The 26435-nt window shown below is 39.3% G+C and overlaps 1 protein-coding gene and 1 long non-coding RNA gene across 10 annotated transcripts in view; one reads left to right on the top strand and one right to left on the bottom strand.

Moving 5' to 3' along the window:
* Nucleotides 1-9618: 9618 nt before the first annotated feature.
* The window catches only part of NCKAP1 (NCK associated protein 1), a 110642-nt gene continuing 93825 nt past the window's right edge, over nt 9619-26435 (bottom strand). For all 9 annotated transcript variants that reach the window (XM_075608874.1, XM_075608876.1, XM_075608877.1 and 6 more), the window contains 4 exons: nt 20549-20665; nt 13375-13484; nt 11668-11757; nt 9619-10610 (listed from right to left, as the gene is read on the bottom strand). In XM_075608874.1, the coding sequence (XP_075464989.1) occupies nt 10494-10610; nt 11668-11757; nt 13375-13484; nt 20549-20665 (434 nt within the window). In that variant the 3' untranslated portion in view covers nt 9619-10493. The remainder of the gene's footprint in view (nt 10611-11667; nt 11758-13374; nt 13485-20548; nt 20666-26435) is intronic.
* Nucleotides 11677-26302, top strand: LOC142499486 (uncharacterized). Its single transcript, XR_012802687.1, has 4 exons — nt 11677-11871; nt 12126-12190; nt 24326-24471; nt 26083-26302. It is a non-coding gene; the product is annotated as an uncharacterized LOC142499486 (long non-coding RNA).

Here is a 26435-nt window from a genome sequence, read left to right as displayed (position 1 = left end):
CTTCAAGGTGAGCAATTACATTTGTACATTATATTGATTGATTTACTGCTCACCTAACCACTTCCTAATGGGGTTTTTTAACGTTTGAATGTTTTATATGTGTTTTTAACCTTATCAATTGAAATTACCAAAATAAAATTTTATTATTTTTTCTGAGCGAATCCGGTCGAGAAGGGCCATATTTAGTCCTATCAATGGTATTTATACCAATAGACCATTGTAAGTCTTACTACTGTACCCCAACATTGAGTGCTCGATATATGAGGGAGCCTTTTCTGATCCTTCTGGGATCTACTCTGAAATACAATTCATTTTTCCCTTAGAGCACCTGTTGCACAATATATATACGTATAAACACATGGATGAGCGGTTTATTTACCTTTTATAAATACCTTCATACAATGCCAAGAAATGCCAAATGAAAATACCAATTTTTCTCCAGAATTGCCTTTATACGTGTCTCCCATATTTTGTTGAGAAACAGACTGCACAACTTGATCTCTTTATGTATTATTGTGTCCTAATAATGTTGCGTGAGCCTCTGCTTTAGAGATAAATTCTCCATATAATTAGACTGGATTTAGGAGCCATGTTGGATTCTCGGCCTTCATAAGATTCGACCTTCGAGTGCTCTAAAACATTCCATGCTGAATTATATACATTTTGAATATAAACATCACCAAATTACGGAAAACAGCTGCTCTGAAAGTAATGGAAAGGCTTACTTTATAGAAAATCTATTACGAGTTGCTCAAATTAGTTGACTACACTAAAAATGTTTATATTGCAATTCTCCAGCAAAATATGGTATTTAAAACCAAGTCAAGACAGAACTAGTAGTATGTAAAGCTCATGTGGTATAAAACATTGTTTGTGAAAAATAGTTTCAAAGAGAACAAAACGCCTTAATCAAACTGTTTCAATGGGCATCTCAGAATTTACTTCTCGCTCTATATCTCATACTTCGTGTGTGTTAACAAATTTACCAACGCCAGCATTGAAGCGTAATTATTCTAGGAGCTACAAAAAGGGGCAAAGAGTGACAGATCTCTGGCTTTTCCCTTATTTTAGGTAGAGTGGACACTCCATGTTGACTCCAGTAAAATCGTTGCCCGCCATCTGTAATTGATTTTAGTGCCGACATTGAAAATGTATGCAGCCAATATTAATAAGCAACACTAATCTGTAGATGGCACTGCTCGTTAGCTATAGCCATATAAGAAACGCACTTCTTATTTTACCAATCTCTGTGAATAATATTTAAAATCTAGCACATGAACATATTTTAATATTTTTGAACTCTACAATGGGGGGGGGGGGCGGGGTGTGTGTGTCTTAAAGAACCTTTTGTTTTGACATTGCGCCATTTTCTCTTTGAGGAGGTCAAAGGTAATAAATGTTAAACGATTGTAATTTCTCTCTCAAATGGTCAGATGAGTTTAAAAAACACTCAGACTAAGCAGGATTTAACATTTTTTTCATGCAATAAAATAAATTCCCTTTTTATTTAGCTTATGTCTTAAGAGGAAGGTCGGACAGAAATGAAAGAAGAGTCACAATGTTTTTGCTGTATACCATTGGTAAATGTGGATGTTACTAGAGAAAATCCATATATCCTTTCCTAAGGTATAATCAGAACATATGCCTTATGCGTACAATTAGGATGGCAAAGTGGCAAAATTAGTATACTGCCTTACACTCTCAATGTCTCAAAAATTGCTCCCTCAAAGCATGATTTCCTTTAATCGCACAAAGCATCTTCCTCTAAAGCCAATTACGTATAGTACTGTTCCAACCTCTGTTTTTTCTTTAATAACTAGTCCATGTTTTCTTTCGCACTGAACTGAAGCCACAGTTTGATGTATTAAACAAAGGGCAATATCAAAGCAATTTGTAACCCTGCATTACTTCCATTTCACCCCACATTTTTTTTTTAAATTCTTGAACACAAAAAGCTATTATAATGGATGAGCACAGAGCCGCTTTTCTTTCATCTTAAAAATACATAATAAAAAAAAAAAAAAAGGTGTACATAAAATGAATGCAGGAGCATTGCATAATGCCAAGACTGAGAACAGTCTAGAAGCAGAGCCTTCATGGTTTTGCAATCAAAGAATAAAGTATCGGGTCATCATTCAGATTAAATGAACCAACTATACCAGTTATGCCAATCAGTTGAGGCTGAACTAAAAATCCTTTAATTATCTGTTTCCTCCTTTAAAACTTGTGAGGCAGTGACTTGTTTATTGACAATTTAATCTAATGACACCTTTTTGGAAGGACAAAAACACACAGGCTTTACTTATTTCATGTTCAGTGAACAATAGTTCCAGAGTTGCATCACCAAAGACAAACAATTTCTTCAAAGTGCAGGTCTCCTTTAAGACAGAGATACAAAGTAGATCTCTACTCACCTGAAAAACATCATTTCAGGGCCCATATGCACCTTCATTCATGACCTGATGAAAGGTCCATATGGGACCTGAAATGTGGTTTTGCCACTGTTCTTGGCTGTCACATTAAATGGAGTACTTGTGAGTAGAGCTCTACTTTGTATCTCTGTCTTAGAGGAGACCTTCACTTTGAAGAAATTGTTTGTCTATGTTGTGTTTGCGCACAAGCATGATTCTCCTTGCCTAAAACTGTTTCCCTGCACTTTGGAATCAACAAAGACAGGCACGCTTAAAACTTAAGTTAAGAAAAATTACTTTTGATATTGGGGACTGTAATAAAAATGGTGGTGGATAATACATATTTTAACCAATCTCGTACTTTAGGGGTTAATGTGGTTACAATTTGATGTAAAAATAAATTGTTTTTATGACAGGCCAAGACCCGTCCTGTATCTGTGCTGACCTACAAAGAGGGCTCAATTAGGGGGGGGGGATTGTGGGGGGGGGGTGACTATCACTGATGGCTGACTAAAAGTGAAATATGTACAGTTTAGACGGCTGTGGACAATCGCCAGATCGTAGGCTGTCAGCCTCAAATAAATCCTTGTATTCTTGAAATATCCCCAGTGTATCACAGAGAGAGGTGACCAACAGTCACCACTTAGCTGGAGGGCTATATTATGCAGACCCAAAGTCCTGTTTGGGTCTGACACCATTCCAGTCATTAGTTTGGTGCCTCAGGCTTATTATGAACTCTACATTACTCAACCACTGCAGCATTTGATACTGTGGACCACCCTCTTCTTCATATTCTCCATACGCTTGGTATTCGTAACAAAGCTCTATCCTGGATCTCCTTACCTCTCCCATTGTACTTTGTGTCTCTTTTACCAACAACTCCTACTCTATTGATCTCTCTGTGGAGGTAGCCCAGGGCTCTGTTCTGGGACCTCTCCTCTTTTCACACCCACTCTAGGTGACCTAATCACATCTCTTGGGTTCAAATATCACCTTTATGCTGACGACACACAAATTAACTTTTCAAACCCTGACCTACTGTACAGACTAAAGTTTCTGAATGTCTCTCTGCTCTATCATCCTCGTGGTCCTCCGCCGACTAACTCAACATGTCAAAAACAGAGCTCAAGGGGGGAAAAGGACAAGAACCCTAAGTGATGCACTCAACTCTACTGAATGAAAACAATAAACTTTTATTAATATAATGGAATAATGCAAACATAAAAAAATAGTATTTAAAACTTAAGTAATGTACTGAAAAGATCCTGATATAGAATCACTATAGATGATCAGATGGCATTGTTATATATTTTAATAATTTTTTGGGGTGATTCACGCTAGAATAGGTATACAGTTGTATCTCACAGCACTTTGAACATAATAGCTCATTAAATAGACACTTGATACAATCCTGAAGGATGTGAGTATGTGAAGTCGTTGATCCTAACAGGTAGTGAGATACATAGAAAGCTGGGAACGTAACTCTGATGTGGGCCACAGATGTGGACTGGGGTATGCATATGCCCTGCTGAATTATCAGATTGCCCATTGGGATATATTCACTTACCTCCACTAGCTCCATAGCGACGCTTTTCCCCTGTCTACAACTATAGGGGTCTCTTCCTGCCTGGGATTGCATTTAGGTTTTCTGTGCAGGCAGCAATGCCATGTGTAATACACAAGCATTGCAACACAGTGTCACATAACCAGTGCTCCCAGCTTTCTATGTATCTCACTACCTGTTAGGATCAATGACTTCACATACTTACATCCTTCAGGATTGTATCAAGTGTCTATTTAATGAGCTATTATGTTCAAAGTGCTGTGAGATACAACTGTATACCTATTCTAGCGTGAATCACCCGAAAAAAATATTAAAATATATAACAATGCCATCTGATCATCTATAGTGATTCTATATCAGGATCTTTTCAGTACATTACTTAGGTTTTAAATACTATTTTTTTTATGTTTGCATTATTCCATTATATTAATAAAAGTTTATTGTTTTCATTCAGTAGAGTTGAGTGCATCACTTAGGGTTCTTGTCCTTTTCCCCCCTTACGCATATGTTTAACCCTGATAGCACCTCTCTAGTAAGTAATAATTGTTTTGAGCTGAGCAGGATTTTCCCTTCCCTTCCCCCATCCTCCCCTTTTTCCCCACCTACTCCAAAAACAGAGCTCCTCATATTTCATCCCAAACCTGGCCCTACTACCTCCTTCCACATTACTGTTGGCAGTACTATCATACACCCAGTATCGCAAGCACGCTACCTAGGGGTCACAACTCTCTCTCACATTGAAAAAGTACCTAAAACCTGTTGCTTTTTCCTCCATAATATAACAAAAGATACACCCTTTCCTCTGTTGCTTAACTTATTTTCTCCCGTCTCGATTACTGTAACCTCCTGCTGTCCGGCCTTCCTGCCTCCCCTACAAATCAATCCTAAAAACACTGGTGCCAGAATCACTCTACTCTTTCCTAAATCTATCTCAGCGTCTCCCCTGCTGAAATCCCCCTCCTGGCTTCCTATCACATCCCGTATCACACACACTATATTCTCCTCCTCACTTTTAAAGCTTTACACTCTTCTGCTCCTCCTTACATCTCAGCCCTAATTTCTTGCTATGCATCATCCCGACTCTTGCGTTCCGCTCAAGGATCTCTTTGCTCTATCCCCTTTGTATCTAAAGCCCTCTCCCACCTTACACCTCTCACTGACTACCCCACACCTCTGGAATGCCCTTCTCCTCAATACCCGACTAGCACCCTCTCTATCCACCTTTAAGACCCACCTTAAAAACATACATGCTTAACGAAGTATATAAAAGTAGCTCCATGGCTGATACTATACACCTCATACATAAACCTTGGCCCCTTGCAGACGCACTTACCAGAACACCCTCCTAATATCTCTGTACATTCTTCCTACCAATTCGATTAATCACCCAGTTAGTGAGTGCTATTAAATTGGGGTTCTTGTCCTCTACAGCTGTTATGTTATACCGCCCCAATAGTACTATCACCATTCCATCAGTACCAAAAAAATGGAGAATAGGGCACCCTTTTTTATTACACAACAGTGTAAGCAGGCAGATTCTATTAGAGGTATCATTCACAAACACTGGCACACCCTTAAATTGGATACAGATTTACATACTGTGGTTAAAGATGGACCAAAATTTGTTTTTAAAAAAGCCAAATCACTGGCAGGTTTTCTGTCACCAAGTTTGTTTCGTTCAAACCATCCACAACATATTTCCAATATACCAAAAGGCTTCTATACATGTGCTCATTGTGTTGTCTGCCAATATGCCATTCCATTGAAAAGTATCCAAACATTTAAACCTAAAAGGAATATAAAAGTGTCCACATTTATCAATTGTAATTCGAATTTCATTGTGTACATATTGCATTGTGGTTGTGGCAGGCACTACATTGGACGCACCAATAGACCCTTGAAAGTTAGGATAGTGGAGCATGTTAGAGCCATTAAAAATCGTACTATTACACATCCAGTGTCACGTCATTTTGCACATTGTTCACAGGGGGGTATCCAGAACTTCACCTTTTCGGCTATTGAGCATGTTCCTCCACCCATTAGGGGTGGTGACAGATTGAACATGCTCAATAGACGAGAGATGTTCTGGATCTTCAGCATGGATTCCCTACACCCGAATGGGATTAATCAAGATTGGGAATTAATACACTTTTTATAAAATTATTTCATTTCTAAGATCAGTCTTAATTTTAGATATAATGTCCTAACATTTATATCTATATTCATGTTAAATGTGAATTAATAGGTGATTTTTCTATCCTTCCACCCTTTAGGGGTTATTTAGTTTGTTATAATATTATTATTAAAGTATTATATTTTACATATTCTTATTATATACCATTTTTGAATCTATTCTATACATTCACATATTTTGATTCTAGATGTGTTTAGAAAATTCATCAGCTTTGATATATTTTTTACTAATTATATGGTTTATTATTATTATTTTTTTTAGTAAATCTTACATATATACAGTATTCTTATTCTTTGTGCTATTTCATATATATACATATGTATTTCTTCAAATATTAGGGTTATTATTATTTTTAGTTCTAATATAAGATTGTTTATTTCTTTTTCAATCTAGTTTAAGATTTGTTTGCATCATTATATATTATTAAGACATTGCTATAAGACGTAAAAATAATGGAATGAGTTATGGTTTCATGGTTGGGTATAACAATATATGTCCGCATTTATCAATTAAGAGTTTAATATAGTTAGATTATGTTTTTATTCTTGATTTCTTTTTTTGTATAGTATATTATTCTCTTCATCTATTGCTTTGATTATTATATTTTAATCTTTTGTTATCTTGCTTCGTTTTTGCTTTTTGTATTGATTTACTATTGAGTTGTGTATTTGTAGTGTACTTCCGCCTTTGCCTTTTCAATACGGAGGTATTTCTACCCTATGAGGCCACCGTAGTTCACAAGGGGACTCAGTTTCAGTCAGATTCTTTCTGACTGATTTTTGGCGCGAAATTACTTCCGCATTGACTGGCATATAAGGTGGATCAGCGGGGATATAGGTCACTCTTTGATAAAGCGCTACTTAGCGCGAAATGCATTAGAGGACCCTTTTTATGTAGCTTTTGCTACCATGCATCTCTATTAAAGCATTTTTAATTTTCACCAATCAGCCTCCAGCCCTACTTTTTTCTGCAGTGCTCTACCTTCTCTCCACGCATACTTGATCTACACAACGGACGGATGCACGCGTATATGGAGCATAAGGGGTCTATCATGTGAGTCATTTATCTGTATTTCTTACATTGTAACTGTGACTATAGGGTATTTGCACGGCTCCAGCCTTTGGTTCAGGACACCATCCCTCTCCATAGTGAATGCACTGGGAGTCCTTTTATATAGGGGCTTTTTTGTGATTTCATTTTGAGGGTGGTTATATGCTTTCTGTCCATATCAGGCTTTATTTGGTGAGCTATATACCCTGTCACATATATACATTTTTTCATTGATTTGACTCAACCCTTGACTCCTGGGCTATATTGCCTTCATTGCACTATTCTGGGAATTAGAAGCACCATACAGAGATTCATTTCTCATCCTTTGCTGCTATAATTCCACAAAGGTTTATACTGAAAAAGGAAAAAAATATGCAAAGGCGGTTTTCACAACGAAGCGAATGACATTAAAAAAACCTCAACAGTGCCCCATGAAATACAGTGTGCTGACAAGTAGCCTCATGTCCTCATTGCCACTAGGTGCACAATGCTTTTGGACACCAATGTGTTTGCTATTTTTCGCATGAACATTTGTATTTGGAACCAGCATAACCGTGCATATCTCCAACAATAAATCATTCGCACTACAGTACATTGAACTAAGAATATTTATCAAAAAAGTGATTAAAAGGAGGTTAAACACAAAAAGAATAAACATTCATCCCAAAAATGGTTTTTAACATACTCTTAAATACTGACATGCAGGATTCAAATTTTATTCAACCCCTTCACCCCCCCCCCCCCCCCTAAAACAAATCCAACTTAATTTGTAAAAAGCTTCCAATCACGGTTACGTTTCGTCAGGGGAGGTAACCAACAGTGTCAGACATTTTATATTAACCAGACCTACACTTGGGTCTCGTGGTTCCTTAATTTTACAAATACTACCCCACAGCACAACTAGTTTAAAGTACAGAATTTCCACTTATCCCCATGCAGTTGGGACAATTCCTCCTACGGGTGGGGGGAGGGGAAAATCAGTGGTGAGAGGGGGGCAGGGGCTTGTCCCGAGCCAGACGCCATGATTTTCCGCTACGGGAACCCCTACTTTACGAGATACTTACCGGTGAAGTTACTGGGTTTAACTTTTCCTCAAAGGGAATTACAATTGCTGCCAAATCTCAGGCCTATACAAATCTGCAACGTCGGTGGGTTTCTTATTGGGTGCCCACTAAAACTTTAAAAACAAAATCACAAGTAACTTTGCCAGTATCTGATGAACCAAGGGGTGTCCGGAGCTGAAAATTGTGCAGTTCAGCTCTGGAGGACCCCTCCCTCACTTCCAATCCTGTACAACAAAAAAGTTGGTTAATCAGGGTGGAGATGGGTTGAACTTGGAGCATCAGAATGTTGGCCTCTAGAAATCTTATCTGTGTGAAAAACTCTTAAGCAATATAGGTGAATATCCACCCGTGATTTGACTGTACCACATGCGCCGAAATATACGTAACCGCAAACTTGTCTAGTCAAAACATAAGTGCCTGGTTTGATTGTGTAACCAGAGATGGCCATTTATTCCAGAAGGCAGATGTGAAAACATCTGAAGCTATTCAGGAGACCTCCAACCATTGCTTCCCACCATTTAGTTATGTACAACTCCTACAGCATTTAAAGAGGAAAACTAATGTTGAATTCAAATAGCCTTTGAAAATATTTCCAGCCAAGTCGCTACATCAAAAAGATTTTATTACTTGCCGACATTTTAACCCAAATCAGAAGCTTTATTATTTGCTACAGTAAGAAGCTGAACATAACTGAAGAGATGAACTTAAATGTGAACTAATGTTAGCAAAGTGCTCATAAGGTATGTACTTTTTGCAAAGAAAATGATTAAACTTTTTTTTGCTGGTACTTCAATATCTGTGGAGGGGATGTTTTTAACAATAAATAAAATTTAACAATGTGAGACCTTGTGGCTATCCTGCCACATTATCTCACTTTGTTGCTCTTGTCCCAATACTATGCCACTATGGAAGAAATACTTTAACCTAATATCCCTTATTGGACCCCTTGAGATTAATTGTATGTCCGTATTATACCTCTATGGAGTCACACCAAACATGCTGAAAAATTAGCCTCACATCCTGAGTAGGTGCACAATGCATAAAGAAAGCACATTATTCTCCCATATTTACCACCACATTGCCCACACAATACACATGATAAAAACAACTGAAAAATCCCTATTTGTTATCATACCCATCCAAAGACGAATTTTCTCATCTAATACATACTTATAGATTAGTACATACATCTGTAATTAATAAGTCATTATAAGCCTTTATTGGTTACTTCCCTGCTTCCCTCTTCCTGCATCACATCCTACACCTTATTACGACTATTCATTAAAATCAATACACATACCGGCTTTACAAATATACATACTATGAAAACAGAAATATTGTTTGATACAGTCTAGTGTTTATTGTATGTTATGGAAGTTACACTTGAATTTCAAAAAGTTAAAACATATAAAAGTGGTTAGGGGAAAACAATGTATCAACATTTGATAAATGCATAAGAATGTTTGATCATACCATATAATCAGGGTACAATGGTAGTGTTAATGCCAAGAGGGCACCATGAAAGTTAGTCTAAAAAAAATTATACTATGCTTTTTACAAACAACATTTGCTGCTGCTTAAAAATATCAGGAAGAGGAGTTCTATATTGTATATGCAGAGAAGTCCAATAACATCGGGAAATGTTAACACTGCATTTTTTTTGTAGAATTTAATTTGGAGAATGTTTTGAAAAAGGAACATGTAGAAATGGTGCAATTACTCCACAGAAATCACAGAATCACCTATCCAAATTGCCATCAATAAGAACATAAAAGGTACAGATTATAACCCTCCCTATATGAAATAATTTACACACAGATGTCACCTATACCACCATCTAAAATAATCACTAAATACATTTCTTGGAAATAAACAAGCAATAATATTTTGCATGATCAGATATCCAAAAAAAAAAACACAGAGTCAAAGTAGTGTTTTTCCTTTTCTTGATTCTTGAATGCAACCGTTCAGAAATTAAACCCTTTTTTAGTGAAGTGCAATCAACCAAGCTTATCTGGTAGTACAACTGCATAAAGTAACCACTGGTCAAAAAGACAATGGAATAGAGAAAGCGTTTAAGTCACAAAACAGTTTTTTTTTTTTTTTGTGTGTGTGTTTTGTTTTCCAGACCATTAAGTAAAACAGCTCCACAGCTTTCAGGTAAAACTGAGGCAACATAAACGCGTGCTGAGTTTTCACAAAGAAAATATTTATGTAGAGGATGTGACGCTTTGTTTGTAAACTGCATGGTATGCATTTCTCAGCAAGACGTAGGGGAAACAGGACTCTAGCAGATCCATCGTCAGGAATGGTGACTCTTGCACAATCTGAAAGGAAAAAATATATAGATTGCAAATAGAGTGTATAAAAAAAAAAAAAAAAACAATTTAACGAAAACTTCACAACTTGCCACTAGATTCATTTGCAAGTTGTTGAACCCTTTAATCACCGACAGCCTGGCGGCACAAGTGCGCTACAGGACATCTAGGACAAACATGCGAGTGCTTGGGTAGGGATCCTGTGGCCGCAATCCTTCCCTCGACATGGAAGAGGGTTATCCTCTTTCACTCATAGCGTTCACACATCCTGAGAACTGCCAAAAACAGTACGAGGATCGTAAACGTTATAAGGGACGATACTGTACTGGCTCTTATAATGTTCAGGGACATTGCCATCCCCATCCCATTTAAATATATACACTTTTGAACATAAATTACTTAAGATATAGTGTACAACATATAGTTTAGAAGTCACCAATGGACCAATTTTTCAGGAATTATTTAACCTAATTATCTTGGCTCTAATAATCACGTGGGCAACTTGCTTAGGTACGTGTTGCCCTAAAAACTTGACAGGTTAGTGGCCTGCTCTAAATTCTTCTGTGCGGGCTACATAACTATATAACTACCTCTATAAAAAAAAAATGATCACTCTGGCTTCCTAATCTAGCAGGCCCTAACGGGATGGGTGAAGACATCCAAACAGGTCACTATTGCTTCATTATGCCACAATTTGGAATCCAAACTTAACATAGCATAGAGATGGGCAAATAAGTATTAAAAGTTTTCCAACAGTAGGAGTGAGGGGCAAATATTGTGAAAATGAAAGAATGTCTGGCAAATACAGATATAGTTAACCTTACTGTTCTTGTGGCCGCGACAGTCGATCGCTGCCTAGAAGGATAAACGCTGTGGGAAGTAACATTAAAAAGAATGGACGCCCCGCAGCACCCACCTCCCCCAGCTTTTCTGCATTTCATCCACTGCGCTGGGGACGGTAAGGCTGGCATCAGTACATTACGGGAACCATATGGTGGATCGGAAGAATCTTACAATAGCGTTATTTTTGTTGAAATAAGCCATATTGCTCATTTTGTAAACTTACCATGTCTAACAGCAAATAAACCGATTCTCTGTTCCTTGTTGTTGATTTATCAGTCTCTTGTCCAATTTTCAGTAAGCTGGAAGACGCGAGCTGCAGTAGAACATACATCTTTATTTAAAATGTGCCAACATATTCCACAGCACATTACAATGAGGTCGGAACCCAATAATAAAACATCAACATTGACATACACTGGTACAGTAGGTAAGGAGGACCTTGACCAAGGCACTTTTTTTTTTCCGATATGAAAAGGGAGTTTAAACTTGCATTAATGCACATCAAGTCAAATATAAAGGCTATTTCCATAGAGAAAAGCCTTTTATGTCTACTGTTAATTTTCACACTAGGCTACCTGTTGCTACCTTATCTTATAGTCCGCTTTCTCTCAAAATCCATTGCTACCAGATATCCCTCTTACATACACTGTATATAATATTTTGTTTCTGTATTTCTGCCAGACCCAATGAAGAACCCCAAGAGTGTAGAAAGCCTGCAACATAACTACTTGCTGGTCCAATAAAAGGTATGATACCTACTCCCTCTCACTTTGTTACTACCAAGTAGAATATAAAGAACATAATTGCTTTTTCTTTTACAACCACAAGCGTAGGCACTTTTGGTAAAGGGGCAATCCCTGCTAGGACCAAAGTGCACTAATACTTGGGACATGTGTAAGGGTTACATCCGGTGATTAATTACTTTTTTACCCAAATCTGACACCTATAAGTATTTTGAAATGTTATTATGGTGAGCGGAGACTTGGGAGAGGTTTGATTTTCTCTGGATATTCTTTTGTCCGATGTCACTGTCACACAGCCAAAGCACCATTGAGCCATTTATTTTTACTGGCTCTTGATAAAGTCCGGGTGGGGTAAGGTGAAGAAAACACTTGGACTGAAACACTTTCCCATTCAGAGGACACCAATACATTAGACGTGTCATTAATTTCTGAAAGTAGCCAAATCTTGACCATTAGCATGGCTAAATTTGTTTAGGGAACCAAACTAGACCTAAAATTCTTCGCACAGTGGTGTTTCTTGGCCATCAGGTTTGATTGCACATTTACAGGAAAGTCAACCAAGACTTTTAGTGGCAAGACCAACATCTCTTCTGCTCTGGGAAAGTCAAGCCGACACATAAAAGTAAACGAAAGCAACCAAAAACAGTCTTCATTGATCAATGTACTATTACATTGACTATTTCTAAATAGCTTATGTAGAGCAGCTCAGCTAAATAGTTTATTAAATGATCACTATTGTAGTGTGAATTTTATTTGGATATGAAGTGAAAGTCTGCAAGGGGTTATGGTCACAGAGCAAGACTTCTTAAAACAGAGGCAGTATGTTCATTTTTCAAACCAATATCCTCCTAGTGCAATCAATGAGACTATCAATATCTATATCTATAGATATCTATTTTTTGCCACCTGGAATATACTTTTTATCATCAAAAAGCCATAGACTAATTAATATGGACAAGATGTGCCTACACAATTGACAAGGTCATCCGAGGAGTAGAAGTGTCCGGTAGAGATTCCAAAACACATTAACCAATATTTACAGTATAGCGACTGGTTTGCACAGAAAATCACAGCCTGTTACAGTAATAATCTAAAATGCAAATGCATAACAATATTAGAGATACACGTTAAATCAAGGGGGGGGGGGGGAATACTGAAACCTTATTTGTACAATGAGAGTTACATACAGCAAGGAATTCTTTAAGACGATCTTCAATGCTCCCTTTGTGAATTGTGAACAAGGCTGCCGCAATCTGGTTGATAGCTTTTGCCAAGCAATGTATATTGTTGCAATGACCTAATAACCAAAAGTAAATTGTTGGTTAGTATATTGTGGGTTTGCACTTACGATATTTGACATGTTAACACAAATCTGTACAAGTAAATGCTTTTCAAACACTATATGGCAATGTAACGGTTTAAAGACTTAAAGTAATAGGCACACAAAAAGTTTTAAGAAATTACTTTTCATTTTATACACACACAGTCAAATGATTGATCATTCTTGAATTACATAGAATTAAGATGCAAAATCTGAAACATGACACCTTACGAAATTTGTAACTCAGCTGAAATTACTAAACATTAATGAATGTAGGCCTCTAACTTAATTTACTACAATATGATCACTTAAGTCACCTGCAAAAAAAAGCAGTATGCATTTCATATTGCATGGAATTTAGAACATTCATAAAACCACAACATAAATGGCAAAATATGAAAAACACTACGGCCCATATTTATTAAGCGGTGCTTCAGATATACTCGTTTTTACATTCCCTGGAGCTGCAAGAAGAAATAAAAAATCCTCTGCATCTGGTCAAAAGTAAAAAATCTGAAGCTTTCCCCTAAATTGCTGTGTTATTTCCCCTGGCAAGCCTTGGGCGGAAGGCAAATTAGTTGGGCTACGTCTTTTTGCTATAGGACAGGGGTGCGCAAATTTTTCCGCCTGTGCCCCCATCTGCTAGCGCCCCCCCACCCTTCCTTACATGATCGCTGGCGTCTTCTGACGTCACGTCATGTGACGTTGCCAGAAGCCGCTGGAGACCAGGTAAGGGACTTAGAGGACTCTCGCACGCTCCCCCGGCATTTCATTGAAATGCTTTGGGGAAGAGCGCGTGGCCTCTAAGCGCCGCCCAGTTTGCGCACCCCTGCCATAGGACACCTTCCAGCATAAGGCACCAGTCCAGTCAATGGTGTTGATAAATTAAATTGGCAGATTGGCAGTCTCCCATCTTTATTGCTATTTGAATTAATTATAGCATCAAGCCAATTTATCAACACCAAAGCACCATTCACTTTGGAACAAGCATGTCCATCATCATGCCCCAATACTTTATACAGTATATGCTTTAAAACAGGGCAATCCCAACTGGTAGCTGATCAAAACCCTTTTTCTAAAAAAAAATGTAACAACCTGCTGTAAATGGCTCGTTTAAACAAACAATCACGTGAAAGCAAATATTTGCCTGCTTTTGTTTCTTTGTAAATCGGACAAATTTTTTTTTTGGGGGGGGGGGGGGGGTTCTGACTTAAGTAGTGTTGGTTATTAAAGAGTTTCCACTACCCTCACCCAATCCTGTCCTTATCAGAAAGACAATAAAAGCCAATATAGATAAAGGGGAGTTGCCTGTGCAAACACTTATTGCAAGTCTCTGGAATAAAAGTGTAGCAATACCAAGAGACATGTTTGACGGTGCAATCCCTGCTATGACCAAAGTGCACCAATGGCAATGACCTATTTCAGGGATTACAACTAGGTGATTGATGCCTTTTTGGACCAAAATCTGACACCTACAGATCTTTCCAAATATTTTTGGGGGGAGTTGGGTTGTAAACATGGTGATGAGAGAGACTTGGGATGGGTTAGATTTCCTCTGGCTATTATCTTTTATGTGATTGCACAGTGTCCAGCAAAAGTTTCCACAGGCAAAACCTCCTCTCTCATCAGCTATAATAACGACAGGGTGGGAAAAAGGGTAGAGAAAAAACACTTAACATCCCCCAAAAAGAAGGTTGTAAAAATCGGAAACAATTACCAAAAAAACAGTAGCCAACGCTTTACTTTTAGCACGATTACATTCAGTTAAGGAAACCAATTAGATTGGCCAAAAAAAACTTTTGTAAGTAATTTAACAGTGTTGGGTGAGAAACGAGATATTGTGAGATCACAAGACCATGGGAGGATAGTGGATGCTGGGAACAGGGACAAGGCCAGACAATCACTATGAGGGACTGATTTTAGAAAGTGATCTAGTCGGGATGATGTGTATTGGGAATCGGGGGTGAAACAGTTATATCTTTAATATAACCAAGATGTTTAGTCCTAGGAATAACACAGAACGTGTAATCTGTTTATTCATTCTAATATTTTTATTATTGTAATGGAGGTTGACAGTAATTTTAAGGTTAACATTATTGTTACGTGAGAGAAGAGGAAAAACGATTGTAGTCTATTCCAATACCAGTACCACTGCTTTTTCTAGTTGCTGAGCTTTGTTTCGACTTCCTTTTTGTGATTTCATTTAGTTGAGCAAGAACTACCTTGCGCGCCTCTTTCCTACTCTCTTATAAAATGATCCAATTATGGCAATATGAATTATCTACGCAATCATACTTAATCCATACCCCACATCATACCAGCACTGGAGGAGGTGGCCTCCTTGTCTCCTTATCCTGGACACCTACCACCAACTCTCCCTTCCCCTCCTTTGAATGTCATGCCTACTCTTTTCCCCTACCCATCACCATAATTAATAAATCCCTGGCTCACCAACAATATTTTTCAATGCGTTCGACTGCTTCCTCTCTTCCCTCTCCCCCTCCCCTCTCGTTGACCTCGATTACTTTAACCTTCACCTCGACAACCCCACCTCTGCCTTGGCCTTCATTCCCCTCATCTCCTTTAGACTCACTGAATCTCTCCCTAACCACATACACGAAGACACCCTTGACCTTATCCTCACGTCAAGATGCCACGCGCCGAGTTCCCCTCCACAATCCTTGTCCCACCTGCTGATCACTACCACCTCTCCACCTTCCCCTTTAGCCCCACCCAATCCCTCTCCCACTGAACTCTGCCCTATCCACCCTAAACTGCATTATCCCCCTTCCTTGACTCAATTGTACCACCCAAGCCTGTGCGTCACAAGTCACTTCAACTTGCTCACCTGCCAACTCAACACTCCATCTCTCCCTTCACACAGCCGAAAGATCATGGAAATCTTTACGTTCCACATCCGCACTTGCCACCTCCCAATCCCTCCACCACCAACACAACTCCACTCTCAAATCACAAAAACAAATATACTTGAACACCCTCATCACCTCACCCACGCCAACTGTTCTACACCTAAACAATCTTCTATGACCCTCCCCAGCTCTCTCTCCTAAGCCCACCTCAGCCATTGACCTTGCCTCTTACTTATCACAATAAATTAACATACAGGAGGGCCCCAGGCATGCAGCGGGTTCCATTCTAAGGGCATGCGCGACCTCGCACCGGCCAGTTCTGCGCATGCGCGACCTTAGACTGGCCTGTTCTGTGCATGCGCAGACATGGCGGCCGCTTTCTTGGTACCGCCGAATTGGCGGATCGCCGGAAAGCGGGGCGCCAAGAAGCGGGGCCTTGCTGTATGTGGTTTCTTCCCCACTGCGTCCCTCTCCATCCACTACCACTACCCACTCCTTCCCCCCCAACTTCCTCTCAATCATCAAACGTTCCCATCCCACCACATTCCCTTCTGACCCCATTTCACAATCCCTCCCCCAACTCTCCTCCTTAAACCTCTCCCTATTCAGCAGACAATACCCAGACTCTTTCAAAACTGGTCATCCCTCTCCTAAGCCACGATGTATGTAGAGTAAGACACTCACATAAGATACCTATAGTTTGCACTCAAGGTACATATATAGTATATAGCGTTTTAATACGACTCAATAATTTAACCTTATTCTTAAAGGAGGAGGTATCCGTTGTATTTCATGAATTCCAAAAACCAAATGTATATGGTACCAATTATCCTCCCACAAAAGGAGAAAAAACAATAACATTTTAATTAATCATAAACAACGACACATGTGAAACTATTTACAGTGATGTTAAAATCACCATCAGTGAGGCAGCTAAAAAAAAATACCTGGATATAAGGTAGATATAGAGGAATATATCCAATCACTATTGGAGGTGTATAATATAAATAAATATATATTCAAAAACGAATAGACGATACCATTATGCGTTTTATGACTTGAGGTTTTAAATGGTCCCTGAATGTAAGTGATGTAAGAGGGTGTGTGTTTGTGTGTAAATATAAATTCGTAAAGCGCCCACAGAGTATACAGCGTTTTACAAAAGGTGTGTGTGGAGGGGACGTGTATATAGTGGTGTGGGTAGGTGTAGAAATATAAGAGGGTGTTGCATAACTAAGTGTGCATAGATACTATGTGGTCCCTATTGGAATTACATAGTGTATTTGTATGTGCAGGAGACCGCTGTGTGCATTCATATAGCGCAGTATGTATATACATGGCCTTTAGCACTCATGTGAAGAGAGTTCACTTGTGTCAGTAATGACTCATGAAACTTCGGTCTCGGAGTTCCAAAACGCATACTGCACAGGGGGGAGGGATGAGCTTCAATCACAGATCACATTCCAGTATGCACTATTTTAAAGTAAAAACCCTTTTTTGGCTTCATTCATTGTAACACAGCCGGAAGAAGAGATCAGTATATCTCGAAAGCTCGCACAAATAAAAAATTTTAGTTGGACAACGAACGGTATTGTCTTTTCATTTTTGATTATTAAGCTCGGCTAACATGGTACAGACACCTCTACCTCGATATATGGATTGGTTAATACATATTTGTAAGAATGGCGAATAGCAAAAAATCACCTAAATAGTTATAGCAAGTTGTTCAGATGTAGAGCCTCATCTGAAAATAGAATACAATAGGAGGAGCTGTGGTCAGCAAAATTACTCTTCATCCCAAATGATCTCACCTACCCTTCCCAAAAGTCCCTCAAAAACCCTCCAAAGTCCCCCAGCTCACCAACCGCCCCCACTGTCTGACCAATCACCATGTGGCCAACAAGACTAAATCCAGAGACCTGAACCCCACCAAGCTCTCAAGGCACCTAACCCATAACCCGACCACAATGTTCCCACCCCTGTTCACCACAGACATGAACAATTACTCTATGCCCGTCACATTAAATGTTTCACATATAACCCCACCATTGTTTGTCTAATGTACAGCGCCCTTGATAAGGGTGCTATATAAACGTTAGAAATAAATATGGCTGTGGGGACACGCAATTAATAAACCACGATGAAAAGAAAACCTTAAATTTAAGGAAAGCACTGATGGGAATGTATCACATTAAGAACTATGACATTTGTGCAAGTGAATTACACTGGTAAGTGGTTTACAAAACAACTCTGTACGTGGGACTGTGTAATACTTTAACAGGGCATAACTAAGACATGTGCCAACACAATGCTGTTACTATTTCTGTTCAGGGACAATCTTGTGCTCTGACCTTTGTTATTAGTTACATACAGTATCTACTTCTGGAGAAGAACAGAGACAACAATTTATTGTAAAGAAATATTTTGCAACTTCAAAGAAAGCACAACAAGCTTGATTAGGGAGAACTTTGGATCAGAAAGTCTAATAGAGGGTTGATTCCCATGCAGACTGAAACTTTGATTAATTTGCCTAATTTTGTTTACTTCTTTACCAAAGCGTGTGCCAGCTGTATTCAGCTTGGACTATACACAACTGTTTTTAATTATCAAAAGATGTCTGTGTTGGCTTTTGAAAAGAACGTGACCTTTAAATTCATTAAAAAAAAAAAAGAAGAAGTAGAGTCAAGTAACTTGAGACAACAATGAATTAGATCCTGTCCTCCATCCCGGAACCTTTTTTGGTGCATAGCAAATACTTGAGCTCCTAAATGGCCTTATTTTACTCTGCACCCTCTTCACAATGTCAATTAAAAGCCAAGCTGCAATTTGGAACTAACCTTTGCTTGTTACTCACCAAATTTAAATGAGCTTTCACATACGACCTTTCAGTACGATCTTTGATTGGCTGCTGTGTACAGAACTTTGCAAATTCGGCTTTATTGTTGACAATTACAAATTGGTGGTATGAGTATTCTATTTAATAACTAAAAACAGATGAATGCAATGTTAAAATTGTAAGTAACAATTGATCCATAAATGCGTTGTTAAATAAATTACTCTTTATATGTAGAATTTATTAGGAAGGATCTTATATTTTGATTCATTTACACGTATCTTATTTTCAGCTAACCGGCAAAAACAAAGGCATTTAGGAATAATAAAGTAGTGAAGTTTCTTAGTTTCTGCATATCTGGCAATAAGCAGGTCTGCCTTAAAATGTACTTTCTGTTCACCAGCTTTACCCCCCCCCCCCCTGTTCCAAATCTCAATATCGGCAGGTTCAACACGGGGGGATATATATTTCCAGAGTTGCAAGATGGAGCACTGCTCCAAAATTATCTTCAAATGGCACCATTTTGACTGCCTGCATCAATATCTCAAGTTACTCTGCTCCAACTTTGCTGTACTTGTGCCACAGAATGTTTTAGGGATTGTTACAAGACAGGGTGAAGAGATGGGCAGTGCGAGAGAATTAGATGTGTATTAAAGAAGCAGTTTCCCATGCCATTTTTGTGGTTTTATTTACATAGCATGCGTCTCCACACCCCCTAGTTCCTGAGATACATCTCGGAGTAGATGCCTCCGGTAGCATCCCCTACAGGGGAGACAAAATGGTGTTTAAATCTAACGCATTATGCTGGCCAATAGGAAGCCACAATGTCATCCGTCGCAGCATCCGCATGGCACGCGTGACGCAGGTACTTTTAATACTAGGAAAGTATCTCGGGAAGCAGTGGGTCTCTGGAGTAAAAAATGAATGCGGTTCAGCTCCGTCGACCCCATGACACACAGACGGCCAGGAGGAACTACTACTTTAAACATTGTACCTATAAATAGTGCAGTTTTTGTCTTGCGTTGCATTAAATCCGCCAGGTCTGTGGTGGCTTTAACCCGTCTCCAAAGAGGTTGTAAATGTACAAAGTTATATATTATATATATATATATATATATATATATATATATATATATATATATAACACACAGCTGAGGTAAATGGACGTATGTGAAAATGTTTGCTCCCATTTTATTAGAGCAAATTGCTGCACCTAATACATATTCCTCACTGATTCTGAATCAGCAAAACAAGTAGAAAGACTTGTCACACACAGACTGTTTATGACTATTTTTGAAGGGCTGGCCGTTTTACATTTTCAAATGTTGTTACTGTACCTTCAATTGCAGGGCTGTATTGCGACATCACGTTACTAGCCAGTGTTGGCAATGAAACGGCCACAAACACCATAAGAAGACAGGCAATTTTGTATTCTTCTTCTGGACTGATTGTCTCTGTAAAGGAGATATGACAAATAAAAACACATTTAAAAAAAAAAAAGAAAAGAAAAAGGAAAGCTGTGTGTGGCCCTAATTTTCAGCTTGCGTCAGTAATACACGGTTCTCCAGCTTTAAGTGGTCCTAAAAAGGTGCGTGCAATCGAAAAGGGAAAAAAAGTTTCATACGAACATCTCTGGCTCAATAGAACTCCAACTATCAATAAAGAATGAATATATCATTAAAGAGAGTTTAATTAGATGGACAGATGTCCTCAATCAAATCTATTATGTTACTACTGTATTAACAGAACAAGGATCCTCTGGTCATGTTCAGTTGTGGTTCTTAAAGAATGATGGTGCAGAAAAAAATAATTATTTAGTAAAAGCAAACACAATATGGCCCAGGTTTTCTAAAAAGTACTATGCCTTAAGAGACACCCTCGAGCAATGGAAGATAACTTGCAGTCTCCATGCCTGGGAACAAGCTGTAAGATTACTTTCGGTGGTGGGATGCATCTTATGGCAGAGCAGTGCGAATTAAACATGGCTTTAATACACAAAAGTACAATCATTCTATTTCATGTTTGTGCTCACTGTGTAAGCACATTTGTGCAAGAATGTCCACAGCAGGAAACCCTCACAAAAATATTTTTATATTTAAAAGTGCAATAACAAATGGGACATTTTCCCTTACAAATGGTTTCATTACTCATTGTCCCTCCATGTCAGTGCACGACAGTGGGTGTTTTGGCCACTCCCAGCTTGAGGTAGGTCTGAAGTCAGCTGGCTCGAGGCTGCATTTAGTGCAATTGTCTGTCTAGCCAGGCTCACAGACATGTTCATAGCGAAGAGGACAAAGAGAAAGAAAAAAGTACAGAAAGAAATCAGAAGTAGAAGGTTACTCCGGGAGAGAACCAAGCTTGCACAGACACGAAGGGACTACAAGAAATGAATAATAAAAAAAAACATAAGGATTTTTTTTTTTTTTTACCATTACTCTCGCATCTCATGTCACTGCATGACATGGGGATGTCCCAGAGCAGCCCTTCTTTAATGGGGTGGGAAGATTACATGAGCATCCTCCCAAAAATTACATCTGAAGAAGTGAGATCTAGCTCGTAGTGTTTGATGAGTGTATGCATAGATTACCACATTGCTGCTAAAGCTCTAGCTGAGCGTGCTGTGACTTAATGTTTGAAGTTTCCCTAGAACCTGATAGGCATCCTGGTTGCAACCTATTCGTCTTCCTTAAAAAAAAAAAAATAAGCTCCTTACAATGTGCAAAGTATGCAATTTCTCTTGTATAGCAATCTTTTTATTTAGACAAAAATGAGGGAACCACAATGTCCTGATTAATATGTAAATTTGACACCCCATTGATGCGAAACTTAGGAACCACTCCGTACAATCATATCTTGATGAGCCACAAAGTATGGGAAGTTGCATCAGAAGGTACTCAATTCACAGACTCTACTTGCAGCCAGCCATTTCAGCTCAGCAGAAGCCAATGGCCCAATTGACGGTGCAGTCAGTGTTCCCAACACCAGTTTGAAGTTCCATGGTGGAATAAGGTCTTTAATCGTTGTTTTAATCCTCCCAGATCCCTCCATGAAACAATAAACATATTGATTCATAGCAAATGGCTTAAGTACAGTAGGAGAATGCTCAGGGCTGACATGAACTTTCAGAGAACTGACAGACTTGTCTAGACTCCTGTAGAAATATAATTACGGAAAAAGTGTCAACATGAAATATTTTATATTGTTCTGGCAACAAAGATGGGAAATCTTGCAGATTTTGTAGTGCACTCTAGCTGAGGAGTATTTCCTTGACAAAGTCCTCAATCATTATGCTGTAAGGGACATGTTGCAAATTCTGATGCCACACTGACCCTGGGTAAGTAGATCTAGTAGGTGAAAGAATCCTAAGACTGTCAACCAATATCCTGCAGAGATCTGTATACTAGATTTTCCTGGGCTATGCTGGGGCTACAGCTGAGCTCATTTGACCGAACTGATGGAACATTTCTTGGTCCAGAGACTAATATCTCGGTTTTATCATCTTCTTGCTTAGGCAGTCTGCAGTTGTAACTACGTTTCTGCAATATGAATAGTAGAGATTGCTTGAAAATACTGTTTTGCCCATCTTAGGACTCTGGTGACTTCTTTGGAGCCTTGAAGACTTTTTGCCCAGTCTTGACAATTGATGTATGCCACCATAGTTCCATTGTCTTCTTTTGAGGGATTGAGAAAATTATTAGCTTTACAAACTGCTCTATTGCAATAGATCTTGAGCTTCAGGAAATAGTTTTTCAACTATATTGGGTAAAAAGAGCCATGGCTTTACTGTAGTTAATCAGGCTTAGAATAGAAATTGCTGGTGCCGGACTAAAGCAGATCTACCTTGTTTAGCTTCTGATTTTGTTCCTTTTGTCATGAGGCGAATAAACAACAACTCTTTCTGAGTTGGAGCAAACACCTAGAAATTTTAACTTCTGCTCTTCTCGGAAATGGATACCTTTTTTGGCCAAATCAGAAATGTTGGACTTGGGAGGGTTTGATTGTCTGTATGTACTCCTTTTATGTGATCACTGTTCAGCAAGTGCTTGTACAGTAAGAGTCCCTTCCCGTTAACTTTATTGGTTCTCTGAAAAGGATAGGGTGAGATAAGGGAAAAACAACACTAGACAAAAATCAGATCATTGATCAACACTGATCAACCAGATCATTCTTAATAGACAAGCTGACACGATCATTGGCTTGAGGGAAGCTCCTTAAGTGGAATACAGCCCCAATAGGTCATCAATTCTCTTGTCCATAGGGTCTCTGAAGGATGCAATGTATTTAGGAGGGATAGTTGTCCTTGTGAGTCTAGATACCGTGGCATTTACTTTGGGATTTCCCCAATCTTCTGATATAAACGGGTACACTGTTGAATTTATGCATAGTTCTGCTTTTGCGGTCAAGATATTTCCATTCGCTTGCAATTAAATCCTTTAAAACATTGACTGGAAAGGTGCTGGCTTTTTACTTCGAGCCATATTAAAAAAAAAAAAAAAATAATGCCCTCCTTTTTCTCTGGTAACCTTAGGGTACAAGCTATTTCTTTAATCAGTTTGCCAATATTCAAGGTTAAAGCGCAAGTGATATTCTCTGATCACCTCTTTGTCGGAGGAGGAGTGCAGATATGGATTTGATGAACTTCTGTTAAGGAGTCCCGGCCAGAAAAATCTGACTGCTTCAAAGGATCTGACGCGTCTGGGACGTTTGCTTGAAGACTGCAGGGGTTCTTTAAATGTTACTACCATGGAGGTTTTAAACCAACTGAAGAACTGACATCCGCCTAGGCACTTCCTGTAACAGTTTGCCAGACGCATGTTTGACAATTTTCCTGGGTAACCCACAGGCAGTTTTTTCCCGCTACAGCCCATACAATTTAGATGCTTGGATTTAACAGCACACCTTTTTGGCCCGACTCCAGGGTCTTCAAAGAGAAACTGGTTTACTGCCAGAATGGGAGGGGGTGGGGGGGGGAGGAGATTGAGATTAAAAATAGCAAAAACAATAAAGAGACTATAAATATTCCAGCACTATTAATCCCGACTCAAAATAACCTCCCTGTACCCCCAGCACAAAATTAAATCTGCAGCTTTTCTTTCTTATACATTTGTGTGCAGCAGCTTCCTGTCTCGGCTGATGCTCCGCTTTTTGGTGTGCAGTGATGACGTCACCAGCGCCTCTGCTTATACGAAATCGAAAGGGAGGTGGCTGCATCAGAGAGGAAACGTGCGTGCTCTCGGATTCTGATTTCAGAGGGAACCAGGTACGCGACTGTGTGAAGGGTGGTGCGGGGAGAGGAATGCATGTGTCTACGGTGGTGGTACATCAGACAGATGGCATTAGAGCAGGTCCCAAGTGGAGGTTATGCGGCGCTATGGCGGCTGGCGGACACCAAGACTGGCACTGTTATAAAATAAGTAAAAATTAAAAATGGTCCTCCCACAACGTAGGACAGACAACTGACCTGAAGCAGGTATAAAAGAGGGGCTTATAAAGCCGGGAACAGGTGAGAAGTCTGTGTTCTACCTTCAGATGCCCTATGGATTTTTTGATCAATAGATCAGTGTTCTATACATTGAAATGATACAGATTTTCTTTCAATTCTCTGCTTTGATGACAAATATATTGATCATCTTCTGAATCTCTAATGAAAAAATTAGAATCTACTTCAAAAGACTAATGCTGTCTGGGTCTCAGTCTCCATCTTAAATGCTACATGCCAGAATGATGCAACTGTTACAGACAAACGAGATAAAAATAAATATCTGGGAAGGGCTAACTATTTTCTAAGCAGGTTTGACAGTTCGCCAGATGAAGCAGGGGCCAGTTTGTCATTACAATCCAAGCAGGTTAGGCATTTATTGTGTCTGGGAATAGATTCCTCATCCATTGAATCAGTTTTTTTTGCGAGGCGAGGAGGAGATTGAGAATTCATAATAAGCAACAAATATACATGAATGACACTAATCACAGGTAGCGTCAAAACAGAAACGGAGTATGAAAAACTTTGTATAAAAAAAAAATCTCCCATTGTGGGAAATCACCAAGCCAATAAACAGAAGCCATCCAAAAATCACATTAACACTGCACCGTAATCTGGGATTCTCTGCGCTCTTCCTGCTCCTCCAGTAGAAGCACGGCCCCGACACTGCCCTGTGATGTTTTCGCCTGAGCCGCCGCAGAAATATTTTGCGAAGACCGAGAAGACAGTTTCATTTGGAACGCAACTGTCGCTTAGCCGTAACATTGCCTCCAGGGCTGCGCCCTCCGGAACACTCAGTGTAGTCCACATGGTTTGGTACTTTTTAATGGTTCCATTTAGCCGAATTGCGAGTTTGGGACATTTTTGAGCACTTCTGTGTGCTCACGCAGCCCCTAGGTGTTCCGTTTGGGCTCGCCTGGTGTTTAGCTGTGCCCCACGAGTGACGTCATCTTTGTGCGCTCGCTAGGACTGATTCCTTTTGCCGAGTGCCTTTTGGAGTAGACTGTGTCCGGGACCTTCGTTCTGTGTACCCTCGTGATCGGGACTACAACCACGTGGACTACACTGGCTTCCCGTGCCGGACGTGGGTGGTAGAGCCAGACGACCCGGGCTGAGATCTCTCTCTCCTAATCTTGGACGAACCGGCTGCAGGGTGCTGACTTCACGCCAGATGCGGACGGATCTGAGGCCCAGCAGGAATCCAGTTACCTGACTGACAACCTCCAAGTCTCCCACTCTGCTGTGTGGTAACATCGCGTGTTGTTACACGTAAATGCCTATGACCTTTATTGCAATGTACGCAGAATACTCACCATTTTTATTCTAAACACTGTTTTGATATACTTCATGATTTGTGTTTGCGCTTTTTTCTTGTCCTTTTCCTCATCCCAGATGGCTTGAAGATTGTCTCATCAAGTAAAAAACAAAAAAAACAAACAAACCCCGAAAAATAATAAAAATATAAGCGTCCTGCTCCCAGCTGATAGGACAGACAAATGACAAGGGAAGTGGCTTTCACTATATGTAATCTCAAAAGTGACCGGTGTACTACATCCAGCTGGAAGCACCCAAAACCGCATTGACATGGGGAATGTGAGAAACCATTCTTCTGCCAGGTCAGATTTACTAGGGAATAAGTCATTTTTACGTCTTGTATGAAATTTAAGATATTCTATCCCTCCTTGCATGACTATAGCCTTTGAACAGTAACAATGTGTCTAGCGTTTAAATACCTAATATTTCAG

This window comes from Ascaphus truei, chromosome 7 (genome assembly GCF_040206685.1).
Source record: "Ascaphus truei isolate aAscTru1 chromosome 7, aAscTru1.hap1, whole genome shotgun sequence".
Taxonomy (NCBI): Eukaryota; Metazoa; Chordata; class Amphibia; order Anura; family Ascaphidae; genus Ascaphus; species Ascaphus truei.
This window is presented reverse-complemented; position numbering and strand designations above follow the sequence as displayed.